This window comes from Vanderwaltozyma polyspora, genomic scaffold (assembly GCF_000150035.1).
Source record: "Vanderwaltozyma polyspora DSM 70294 KpolScaffold1033 genomic scaffold, whole genome shotgun sequence".
In the NCBI taxonomy this organism is placed as follows: Eukaryota; Fungi; Ascomycota; class Saccharomycetes; order Saccharomycetales; family Saccharomycetaceae; genus Vanderwaltozyma; species Vanderwaltozyma polyspora.
The window spans coordinates 37,837-49,928 of NW_001834673.1; the positions used below are offsets into that span (position 1 = coordinate 37,837).

Genomic DNA, 12,092 nt, shown 5'->3' on the forward strand with positions numbered 1-12,092 from the left:
AAAACTACAATTAGTAAATGGTGTGCAGCCTCACTTGGTTACACTCTGGTTGATTTAGATGAATTGTTTGAAGAGAGACATAATAATCAAACAGTCAAGGAATTTGTGAGTGAGAACAGTTGGGAAGAATTCCGTAAGCAAGAAACTGAATTATTCAAGGAAATGATTGATAAATACGGAGACTCGGGCTATGTTTTCTCTACTGGCGGTGGTATTGTAGAAGGTACCCAATCTAGAGAAGCCTTGAAAGGTTTTGCTGCCGCTGGTGGTGTAGTGTTACATTTACACAGAGACATTGATGAGACAATTATATTTTTGGAAAGCGATCCAACAAGACCTGCTTATGTTGAAGAGATTAGAAGCGTTTGGAATAGAAGAGAAAAGTGGTACAATGAATGTTCAAATTTCGAGTTTTTTGCTCCTCATTGCTCTACTGAACAAGAATTCCAAAATCTAAGGAGAACCTTTGATAAATATATCCTAAGAGTTACCGGTAAAAGAGTACTAGGCGTTCCAAAGAACAGATCATCCTTCGTTTGTTTGACTTTCAAAGATTTAACTGAGCATGTTGACCATTTGGAAGAAATTTCATACGGTTGCGACGCAATTGAAGTCAGAGTCGATCATTTAGCAAATTATGAACAACAATTTGTATCTAAGCAATTATCGATTTTGAGGTCTGCCACTGATTACATGCCTATTATATTTACCATTAGGACTAAAAGTCAAGGTGGTCACTTCCCAGATAATGATTATGAATCAATGAAACGTTTATTCTGCTTAGCATTGAAGGCCGGTGTCGAATTTATTGATTTAGAGTTAACTATGCCTCCAAGCATCCAATACTACGTGTCAAATAACAAACGTCACACCAAGATTATTGGTTCTCATCATGATTTTGACGCTAAATTCCCTTGGGATGATGCCGAATGGAGTGCTAAATATAGTCAAGCATTATCTTTAGATGTAGACATCATCAAATTTGTTGGCAAAGCAGTTAACTTTGATGATAACCTGAAGCTAGAAAAGTTCAGAGATAGCCATACATCCAAACCATTAATTGCTATTAACATGTCTGATGTAGGTAAGGTTTCACGTGTTTTGAATCCAATTTTAACTCCTATTACATCATCATTGTTGCCAACTGCCGCTGCTCCTGGCCAGTTGACTTTAAAGGAAATTAACCAAATTTTTACTTCAATGGGAGGATTTTCTCCAATGGAATTCTATGTGGTTGGTAATCCAATCGATCATTCGAGATCTCCAATATTGCATAATACTGGGTATGAGATATTAGGTTTGGCTAAACACCTTTGATAAGTTTTGAGACTTTTTCTGCAGAAGATGTCAAGAGCCAGTTTATGGGATGGTAAAAAAGAACTAGGTGGTTCTGCCAGTTACTTTTCCTTTGAAGTTAGATATCATGAAGTCCATGACTGAGTTAACTGAAGCAGCTCCATATTATAGGTGCTGTTAACACAGTTATTCCATTGGGCGATGATAAATACTTAGGTGATAATACAGACTGGTTAGGTATTAGAAATTCGTTGGTTAACAATGGTGTACCTGAAAATATTTCTGGAGCATCTGGTTTAGTTGTCGGTGCCGGTGGGACTTCAAGAGCTGCTATTCATGCCTTGCATGTTTTAGGATGCTCCAACATCTATTTGTTGAATAGAACATCATCAAAATTAGCTGAAATTAGAGATTCTTTCCCAGCCGAGTATAATATTGTCATTCTAGATGCAGTCGAAGAAATTGAAAAATTGGATGATAAAATCTCTGTAGCAGTTAGTTGTATTCCAGGAGATAAACCAATCGATGATGGCTTGTTATCAAGATTAGAACGTTTCTTAGTGAAATCTTCTCATACATCATTTGTCCCTACTTTGCTTGAAGCTGCTTACAAGCCAACTGTTACTCCAATAATGAAGCTAGCCCATGACAAATATCAATGGCAGACTGTTCCTGGTGCCCAGATGTTGGTTCATCAAGGTGTAGCTCAATTTGAAAGATGGACTGGTTTTAGAGCTCCATACAAAGCTATTTTTGATGCTGTTACTAGATCTTGATCCTAAAAAATTACAATAAGCACCATCTTTTATTTTTTATAATGTTATACATTAATATAAATTTATTTAATAGATAAAATTGATATTTACGTAGTAATCTATCGTAAACAAGTTCATTATCTGCAAGTAAAACATTCTTCTGGCTATATTCTTTGCTTATTCTGCTAATTATCAAATATTTACACGTGACATAATATATATCAGTTATTAAAGGTTATTTAAGAGATATGGTATATAATAGAGATGAACTCGACTTCATGATTTATTTGGTTAGAGAATCCATAAGATAATACATAATTAATATCAAGGATTGCGTTTAAGATAGTTGCCGACCTTTAATTGATTGTTTTATGAGGAATGGCTGGTTTTGTAGGAGATAATCCATACGAATCACCAACTTTTGGGAAGTCACTATCTCTAAGAGTCGATGGTGGGTTTAATGCTATATCTATTAATCCTTCCGGTAGAGATGTTGTCTTAGCTAGTAGGAAGGGTTTATATATAATTGATTTAGATGACCCATTCTCTCCCCCCCGCTGGTTGCATCATATTACTCCCTGGCAAGTAGCCGATGTTCAATGGTCACCTCACCCTGCTAAACCGAACTGGGTTGTTTCTACTTCAAATCAAAAGGCAATTATTTGGGATCTTGCAAGATCATCCTCAAATTCAATTGAACATGTTATTCATGCTCATTTTAGGGCTATTACAGATATTAATTTTAATCGTCAACACCCTGATATTTTAGCTACTTGCTCGATTGATACCTATATTCATGCTTGGGATTTGAGAAGTCCTAACAGGCCTTATTATTCGACAAGTGAATGGAGGTCTGGTGCATCACAAGTGAAGTGGAATTTTATTGATCCTAACATTTTGGCATCCTCCCATGGTAATGATGTTTGCATCTGGGATTTAAGAAATGGTTCTACACCACTTTGCAAATTACTAGGCCATACCAGCAGTGTTAATAGTGTTGATTTTAATCGTTTCAAGAAGTCGGAGATTATGACATGTTCTAACGATGGTACTGTCAAGTTCTGGGATTATTCTGTCAATAGTGACACTTGTAAATATTCGATAAACACTGATTTCCCTATATGGAGAGGACGTTATTTACCATTCGGTGAAGGCTGTTGTTTAATGCCAATGGTAGGTGGTGAAAATTCAGTTTATATGCTAAGTTTGAAGGATATTGAGCTTGAATGTAACGAGGATAAAGTTATACCTTTCAATCCAATATATACCTATAAAGGCCATAGTGATAGAGTGATAGACTTTATATGGAGATCAAGACATCAATACGATTCTGTTGTAGATGACAGAGAATTCCAATTAGTAACATTATCTAAAGATTGCGATTTACGACTATGGCCTATTAATGACGATATTTATAAAAAGGTCGACTTCAAACAAGGGAGAAAGCTTGACAAGCCATTACCTAATTATGAATATAACACACATAATATCGAACCTGCAGTTACGAAAAAGGTCTTAAAAGATAACTATAAAAGAATAAAAGAAGATTTTGTAGGAACCTCGGGTCTCCCTAATAGTAATGACGTTAATCATATTAATTGGCTATCGGGTGTACGAATAAATGATAACGTAACGACTGATCATTTCTTTAAAGAACGTAAATTTCAAAACCTTGGAGAAGAGGTTAGTTCAATTGGTCATAAGTTTCCTAAGGTTGTATTTGAAAAAATCTCTGTTTCAACTGGTGAGTTAGTAATAATGCTAAGGGGCCCTTGGCTCGAGTCAAACCCTGAAGATTTCATATTTATCAGATTACAAGTATCATTACCTTCAAACTACCCAAATAAAAACAATCAGCCAATATTTACAATAGAAGAGAATAGTAAATTAACGGAAGCAAAAAGGAAAGAATTATCGTCTACTTTAAAAGAAATTAGTCAACAATACACAGATTTAGGTCTATACTGTTTAGAACCCTGCTTAAGATTTGTCTTAGGTGAAAAGGTCGATTTAGAAGATATCGAAAATAAAGAAGCTCAATTCATGAATTTTGAATTGCCTGATGTTGTTTATGATGATTTATCTTCAATAAACAGCTCTGATTATATCACTAGTTCAAGTGAAACTGAGGAAGACGACATTAATAAAACATTCGCTGAAACTGAAAATACAAATGATATGCGCTTTTTAGGACGTGATATCACCTTTGATAGTACTCCTGTACCGAATGAATCAGGCATGGTTTGGACAGCTTCTGGACAGTTATTATGCTTTTTCGCTGGCGAAAGCACTATTGACAAGAAGAGTAATGTATTAGGAATAGTAAAGACTCAAAGTTTGAAACAACACAAGAATAATCAAGAAGTAAAACAATCTACTAAAAATGATGCATTTAAGGATGAACCTTCACAAAGAATAAGTTCAAGACCCAAAAGATACGTAGATACAATAATCACCCCTACAAGATCCAAAGAAGCAAATGCGACGACTGACGATGAAGAATTATCTGATGATAGTTCTGACAGCTTTGTCGATGATTGGGATGAATTTCTAAGAAGCGATAGAATTTTAAAGAATAATCTGCCACATATACATGGTAATTTTAGAAATGTTTTTAATACAGGATATGGAGCAAGTTCGACCAAAACTGCAGAATCGATAAAATCAACAAGAAATATAATTAAGATGCTTGATTATAGCTTCTTGATCCCGGAAAAAAGAGAACTTGCCTTAGAATATCAGTTCTTTGACAAAAATTCAGAAGATATGGCAAGAAATAATGCATTAATTGCTGAAAAGTATGGTTGTGAAGAAATTAGTCATTGTTGGCAAATTTTGTCTGATTATTTAATGTCACAAGGAGAAGATGATCCGTATAATGTCGCATGGGATATTCATCCAATGGGTATTAAATGGTTTGTTAAAGAAGCTATTCGCTATTTTGAAAAACAAAATAATTTACAAATGCTAGCAATGATAAGTTGTATATTAGCCAATCCTAGGGCATCTTTTCTTGATGAAAAAGTTAGTAAAGAAAATAATATTACAGCTGACAAAAGAGTAGAAAGTATTATATCATTTCCTGCTCAACGGAATATGGATGATTGGAAGAATGACATCAATTCCCAAAAATCGATTAGTAATATGACTTCAAATCTCTCTGACGTCCATCCAAGATTGAAAAAAAATCAATCACCTGATATATACTCTATCCAATCCGAAGACTATTTCAATTTCAGAAATAATCAAAGTAGTAATAGAAGGGCAGGTCTGTGGGGAAATGAATTGAGTGGAAACAATATCTCATCATCTATGACACCAACATTACACATACCGACAAGGGTCCCTGAAATCAAAGTGGAACTTATTCATGATGAAATTCTAGATGTAATCGATAGTGAAACAAATTCATTAATTGACGACGAAGATGCATTCAGAATGAAGGTATACATATATAATTACGCAAATTTGTTGTTTCGTTGGGGTCTACCGATTGAAAGAGCTCAGATATTAAAGATTCAAATAGGATCAAAAGATTTAAAGAATACAAAAAACTCATACATGTATACAAAACAATTCGATGGGATTAACACAACATGGGTAAATAATCAGAAATCAGAATTCAACACAGTACGTAATTGTTGTTTTTGCAATTTAAAACTTACAAGAAGCATTTTTAACTGCGGTAACTGTCAACATGTGATGCATTCCTACTGTGCAAAAGAATGGTGGAATTCTTCAAACGAATGCCCATCAGGTTGTGGATGTATCTGTCCAGACACATTTGATATTAATTGAACTATCTCCCTAATAATACACTCACAATCCTTAAACATGTTCTTTATTACCAAGACCCCATCAGGTATTACTGTTCTTTTCCCAACTTGACTAGTTTTATCATGTCAATTTCGTCGTTTAGGGCTCGGGGTCTTTCTTAGCCGAATGGAAGAGATATCAAAAATTCGAAACAGAATATAAAAAACCAAGCAAAAGTTAAAGTAAATGGTTTAAGAAGCTAATCAGATATGTTTAGATATAAACACTAGGTATAATTGATAAGTTTAAGTTCAATTCATTTGTGAGAATTATATAAAATAGTTGTGGTTTCTTTTTACCAAGAAAACAGATCAAAAATTACTCTGAACTAATGGGTGAAAGAAAAGTTGCGATTGTTACTGGTACTAACAGGTATGTTTTCAGAAATTACATATGTTTCAATGGGTTTTAATATTTGGATTATAGGATATACTAACACATATTTTATAGTAATCTCGGTTTGAATATTGTCTATCGTTTGTTGGAGAGGGAGGATCCAGATACTAGGTTGACAATTGTTGTAACTTCAAGAACTTTGCCTCGTGTACGTGAAGTTATTGATCAAATTAAGAAATATGCAGATAAATTAAATCGTCCTGGTGTTGTTGATTATGATTATTTATTAGTTGATTTCACTAATATGGTTAGTGTATTGAGTGCTTACAATGATTTGAAAAAATACAAGGCAATTCATTATTTTTTTGTTAACGCTGCTCAAGGTGTGTACGATGGTATTGATTGGGTTGGTGCTACAAAACAATCATTGACAGCACCAATGGAGGCTGTTACTAATCCAAACTATAGAATCCAAAGAGTTGGTGTTAAATCTAAAGATGGAATGGGTTTAGTCTTTCAAGCTAATGTTTTTGGTCCATATTATTTAATTCAAAAGATTTTACCACAATTGGTTGCTGGCCATGCCAGAATTGTATGGGTATCGAGTTTAATGTCTGATCCAAAATACTTATCATTTAATGATCTCCAAATGATTAAATCAGATGTTACCTATGAAGGTTCTAAAAGATTAGTTGATTTGTTACATTTAGCATCTTACAAAGATCTTGCTTCAAAAGGGATTAAGCAATATCTTGTTCATCCGGGTATTTTCCAAAGTAACTCATTTAACAAGTTTTTGAATGTATTCACCTACTATGGTATGTTATTTATGTTTTATTTAGCTAGATTGTTGGGTTCTAAATGGCATAATATCGTTGGTTACAAGGCTGCCAATGCTCCAGTATATGTTGCTACAATGAAAGACACAAACATTAAAGATCAACAGTTGAAATACGGATCAGCTACAACGTGGGATGCTAGGGAATACATCGAAACTCAAGAAATAGATTCAACTGGTAGCAATGATGTTCTTAAATATATGGATAATTTGAAGAATGAGTGGGATGAAAAATTGAAAAATCAGATTACGAATACAAGAGTCCCAATCTAACGAATGAAATAAGATAAGTAGATAGATCTCAAATAATGTTTATATCACCTAATAAATGGTAAAATATCTTTAATTAAATTTATCTATAAATTATTTAAATATGTAATGAATGATGGGGGGAGGGTTTCAAAAATGCGTTGATTGTTCGAAGTTAAAGCTGAACTTTAGGTTTTTGTTATAGTTTCTTGAGTCTCTTCTCATTGATTCCTTAATCTTGGCCAATTCCTTCTGCTCCCGTTGAAGTATCAAGTATTGTTCATGCAATGTATTTCTTTCGAATGAATGTGCTAATGTCGAATTATTCCAGAATTTAGTTAAATCATTTACTTCATGATTTAGAATTTCGTCTATCCTTCTTATGTTTGGTCGTTCAATGAATTGACCTCGACTTATTTGTTCAGTCAGTTCCTCATTGGTATATCCTGGTACATTTATCAGTAGTGATGAATCCTCTCTAACTTCCTTGCTATCTAATTCATCCCCATCGCCGCAATTGTAGTTAATATCTGGTCTGTATGAATCCATCTGATTGATATGTGCATCTTTATGAAATACCAAACAATGAACAGCTCTTTCAGATTGTAAAAAGTTTTGTATTTTGCTTTCTCTAACTAGAGTCTTGTTGGTTAAAGAATAACAATCGTATTCGTCATACTCTTCTGATAAGCCAAATTTATGGAGCTCTTCTAGCTTATCCTTAGATTGGCCTCTTGCCATAAGCACATTTGAAATCTCAAACTGTGGTCCTGATAATGATATTCTCCTACTATCTCCATTATTCTCGGGATATACTCTTGTTGGCCTTCGTAATGGTGTAGTTAAATGTATTTCTCTCTTAGTCTTAAATCGAGGTGACTTCCATGGAGGTAGCGATGGCAGTTGAAAAGAATTGGACTGATCATTATCAGTATTATTATTGTTATTATTATGATTATTATTATTATTATTCATAGTTTAACCCTATCAGCCTTGTAAACCATCGTTATTTATTGCTTTGATTGTTCATAAATCACTTTTATTTGTGACAAAATTCTTATAAACTAAACAATCTCGCTTGATCCTAAGTAAGATTGTTGATATCATCGAGCTTTAACAGCTTTCAATTTTGAATATATCAATTACATTAAGAATTCCAATGCTTATACAATGTTATTTAGTTTATAAATGCATATCCTTGATGTGAAGGATTCAATATCTCTATCAAATATTCAAAGCAAACCACTTAGGGTTAGTTTCTCTAGGAATGGTGATAAATCTTCACGATGAACTTCAATAATAGTTGTTTCAAAATTATCTATCTTTAATTTTGCACCAGTTTGAGCAGTAATCTGTTGAAATGCCATTGCAAAATTGTTTAAGATGGGTTTCTTAGCCATTAGATTATCCAATCCTCTTGGATACCTTGGTGATAAACCTGCTACTAAGTATGTATCTGTTGATTCGTTCAAACTTGCAATTACCATTGGCAATAATTGCTTATCCTCTAATTCTGCACAACATTCGATCAGCCAATTCCCAAGTCGCAGCAATGTAAGTGGATTAGTGAATAAATCTAAATCTGGACCATCCTGTAGAACACACAGTCTATATATCCTTAAATTTTTTAATAATTTCTTTTCTAAAATTGCAACACCTGTATTAAATATGGCCTTCTGTAAAAATTGTGCATGTCTGATACCTTTTTGTAACAAATCAGGGTTTTTATCATCTAATGCATCCCAACTCAACCAAAAATTTGAAATCCATTTTTTTTGATTTTTGTTATTGTCGATTTCATTATTGTTTTCATCATCATTATCTTCATTATTATTACTCGTATCATCTTTATTATCCCTATCGCCGCTTGATATAGAATTACCAACTTCTAATAATGCTGTTAATGCCTCTACAAATTCACTAGCACTAGTAGATCCATGATAACCAAATGTACGTATAAACCCATCTCTAATGATGTCTTGCAAACCATATCTATCCAAATTTTTATCAAAAATTACTGCTAGCTCTCTTTTTATGGAGTGATCCATATATAACCAATGTTCTTGAGCTGTATTTAACGGTATACCCATTCTAGCAAACATCTTATGTAACCTTTTCTTACCATTTTCATTCCATAACGATAACTTTGCATTAACATAGTTTGAATAATAAAAACTGTCATACAATGAAGAATGTCTTAGTAAAAATAAATAATAATCTGGTTGGATGTCAACTGATAAGCTGTCTGGGGTTTTTGTAGATGTCCTTCTTGTAGATAATCTTTTAACTTCATCCTGTAAAATTGGTGATAGTCTATTGTAAACTTGTGGATAAGAAGCATCTAATGACGATGCACCCAAAATTGTCAACCACAGATATTGTAGATTACTTTCACCTAAGGAGGATACTAGAGAGTAAACTTGGGTTGAAATTGAGTTGACAACGGTTGTACCTTGAGAATAATATTCCTCTAAAATGGCTTCATGCTTATTCATTAGTCTTTTTCGTTGTTTCCTTTTCCTTTTCTTGGAAGATTCTTCAGAGTCATTAGGTCTCTTTTCCCCAGATACTATGTCGTCTTCATTTTTATTATCATCATCTGTTTCCTGCCCATTGTTGTCAAAATCCTCCTCCCCATCATCATCACTTTTTTCATCGTCATTGTCATCGTCATCGTCATCGTCATCGTCATCAGTCCCATCTTCTTCAAGGTTACCTGCTTCTAATTTCAACAATTCGTTATATGACTTTTTCTGTTGATCTAGAGTTTCATCCACTGTCCCATCATCGAAACATTTCACAAGCTCGGAACCAAACAGATTATCTAAACTCCACGGTCTACGTTCATCAAGAACATACAGAGTTCTGCTAAAGGTTTTCTTCCCATTATCATCTTCGCCTATAAGATATGCATCTGGATCTATCTCTAGGAATGATTCCAAATCGACGGCAGCACCACATCCGACGAACATAACACTATTAATATTATCGTCTAACTGTTTGTAATGGCGTCGTAGTTCTAAATATCCAAACACAGGAACTATTTGTAATTGAACCAACTGTTTCTTGAACAGTATTGACAGGATCTTGGTCGCACATAACGCATCAATATTTAAACAGGAAACAAATATAACCAATTGGCAGGAAGAATGACTGGAAGAGTTACGCAGAATCTCATGATAAGCATCAGGTATTCTATCCAAACTGTAATACATCCCAATTTATTTGTATATTTATATATAAATGTATGTTTTTTGCTTTCTTCAATCAGTAGAGATGCTTAATATAATCAGTCCAATTCTGTCGACTCTTTTTCCAAACTTCTATGATCTCCCCTCTGCACCAACAAATACCAACTACTACAGCACAATTGGTCTGTTATGTGATCCAAACTGCAACTGTTTTGACCTCCAATCCATCTTTATAACTATCATCTTGGATTTAAAAGTGTGCTGATAAAAATTGTTCAGTTTAAAAGTGAGACGCGTAAACTTTTTGAATTAATTTTAAATAAAACGCCAAAATGAAAAAGCCAAGTCAAAGAGATGAGATGAGATGACGTTGTGTCAGAGGGCCTAGCGGTTAGAGGATCTGGTTTGATGGTGGCATATCAGTGACTTGAAGTCGATATTTATATGTTACTAATTGATGTGTTACTTTTTTGTTGCATTTGAATTGCGTTGATGGAAGGTTCCATCAATTGTGTTTTATCCAGGTTTACCCTCTTCAAAACGATAAAACTGTTGAGTACGATTTAAAACAAATATTTGAAGTCGCCATTTCTATTTGTAGTTTGTACCTTTGTAGTTTGGGCTTTTTTTAACTATACAAACATTTTTCAAGACTATTATTGTATCCATTGCTGACAAGGTGAATTTATGTCGCCATTTGAAAGGACAAATCTGAGACCGAGTGTTAAAATAACATTGACAACTAAAACAGACATACATATATATAACACCAGTGAAATGGAAGATGTAGTTACATATTGATTATTATCTTGTCAAAAACCTGTAAGTTATAAATATACTATTAGTATATATTATCACGTGATTGGCTCATTTTCTTCGTTCTTCGATATGGAAATTGTCATCGTGTTAATATTTCAACGAGTTCGAAATAATTTTAAATAACAACCTGACAGAAGAATGAATAGTTTAGAGGGTATTTGACGATTCTGATAGCGAGTAAGACTACTGAACTAGTTCAATATTGGTTAATATCATTTGAAATTATGATTGCTGGCTTTTTTACGAGGTTTTTATTTGCTATACTGTTACTTTTACCTTATAGTCAGGGGTTCTTTAACTTTCAAGGTAATCAAAGACAGCAACAACAGCAACATCATCAAAATGCTAATCCTGCAGAAGGGTTTTTGAGTCCCCATGAAGAAAGAGCTTTGTCGAACCAATGTCCTGGATATTTGTGTCCTGACACTGAAGAATGTGTTGACTCTCCAAGTTCTTGTCCTTGTCCCTTCCCAGGGTCTCAGTTGAAATGTAGTCTACCTGATGGTACCTTTGTATGCATATCAAAGCCTGCAACTGATAATGAGGATATTAACAGAAAATATGACGATCTAAGTGGGAACTCTAAAATCAAGTTCAATGGTGTAAGGGATTGTGGATGGGTTTATGAAATGGCAGTAAAGGGTTTTTCAACATAATGTATATTGACATATAAATTTTTATATAAAAACAGATAAATTTAAGCATTAATAAATAATAATTTAAAAATTAATTACATTTTCTTTAATATACATAAGTTAAAAAGTCTATTCGCATATATATGTGTGTGTTAAA

The 12,092-nt window shown here is 33.7% G+C and overlaps 6 protein-coding genes across 5 annotated transcripts, besides 2 other annotated features; 4 read left to right on the forward strand and 2 right to left on the reverse strand.

Moving 5' to 3' along the window:
* Nucleotides 1–1,314: a sequence feature (this is one fragment of gene Kpol_1033p17, which is interrupted by a gap, the other fragment is Kpol_1033p17f1~contains possible frameshift sequencing error~similar to Saccharomyces cerevisiae ARO1 (YDR127W); similar to AA sequence:UniProtKB:P08566).
* The window catches only part of ARO1 (pentafunctional protein ARO1p), a gene marked incomplete at both ends in the record, with an annotated part of 2,981 nt that extends 909 nt beyond the window's left edge, over nucleotides 1–2,072 (forward strand).
* Nucleotides 1,446–2,072: a sequence feature (this is one fragment of gene Kpol_1033p17, which is interrupted by a gap, the other fragment is Kpol_1033p17f1~contains possible frameshift sequencing error~similar to Saccharomyces cerevisiae ARO1 (YDR127W); similar to AA sequence:UniProtKB:P08566).
* A 357-nt stretch (nucleotides 2,073–2,429) lies between these two features.
* Nucleotides 2,430–5,849, forward strand: MTC5 (Mtc5p; the record flags this gene model as incomplete). The annotated part of the gene is made up of 1 exon (XM_001645523.1): nucleotides 2,430–5,849. The coding sequence occupies one exon, from the start codon at nucleotides 2,430–2,432 to the stop codon at nucleotides 5,847–5,849; it is 3,420 nt and encodes a 1,139-aa protein (XP_001645573.1).
* A 349-nt stretch (nucleotides 5,850–6,198) lies between these two features.
* ERG27 (3-keto-steroid reductase) lies at nucleotides 6,199–7,314 on the forward strand (the record flags this gene model as incomplete). Its single annotated transcript, XM_001645524.1, has 2 exons — nucleotides 6,199–6,239; nucleotides 6,318–7,314. 2 exons carry the CDS (start codon nucleotides 6,199–6,201, stop codon nucleotides 7,312–7,314), a joined length of 1,038 nt encoding a protein of 345 aa, XP_001645574.1.
* A 126-nt stretch (nucleotides 7,315–7,440) lies between these two features.
* Nucleotides 7,441–8,265, reverse strand: APC9 (anaphase promoting complex subunit 9; the record flags this gene model as incomplete). Its single annotated transcript, XM_001645525.1, has 1 exon — nucleotides 7,441–8,265. One exon carries the CDS (start codon nucleotides 8,263–8,265, stop codon nucleotides 7,441–7,443), a length of 825 nt encoding a protein of 274 aa, XP_001645575.1.
* Nucleotides 8,266–8,522: 257 nt separating this feature from the next.
* On the reverse strand, nucleotides 8,523–10,505 carry CDC45 (DNA replication initiation factor CDC45; the record flags this gene model as incomplete). The annotated part of the gene is made up of 1 exon (XM_001645526.1): nucleotides 8,523–10,505. One exon carries the CDS (start codon nucleotides 10,503–10,505, stop codon nucleotides 8,523–8,525), a length of 1,983 nt encoding a protein of 660 aa, XP_001645576.1.
* A 1,019-nt stretch (nucleotides 10,506–11,524) lies between these two features.
* On the forward strand, nucleotides 11,525–11,956 carry LCL2 (Lcl2p; the record flags this gene model as incomplete). Its single annotated transcript, XM_001645527.1, has 1 exon — nucleotides 11,525–11,956. One exon carries the CDS (start codon nucleotides 11,525–11,527, stop codon nucleotides 11,954–11,956), a length of 432 nt encoding a protein of 143 aa, XP_001645577.1.
* Between the last annotated feature and the right edge of the window lie 136 nt (nucleotides 11,957–12,092).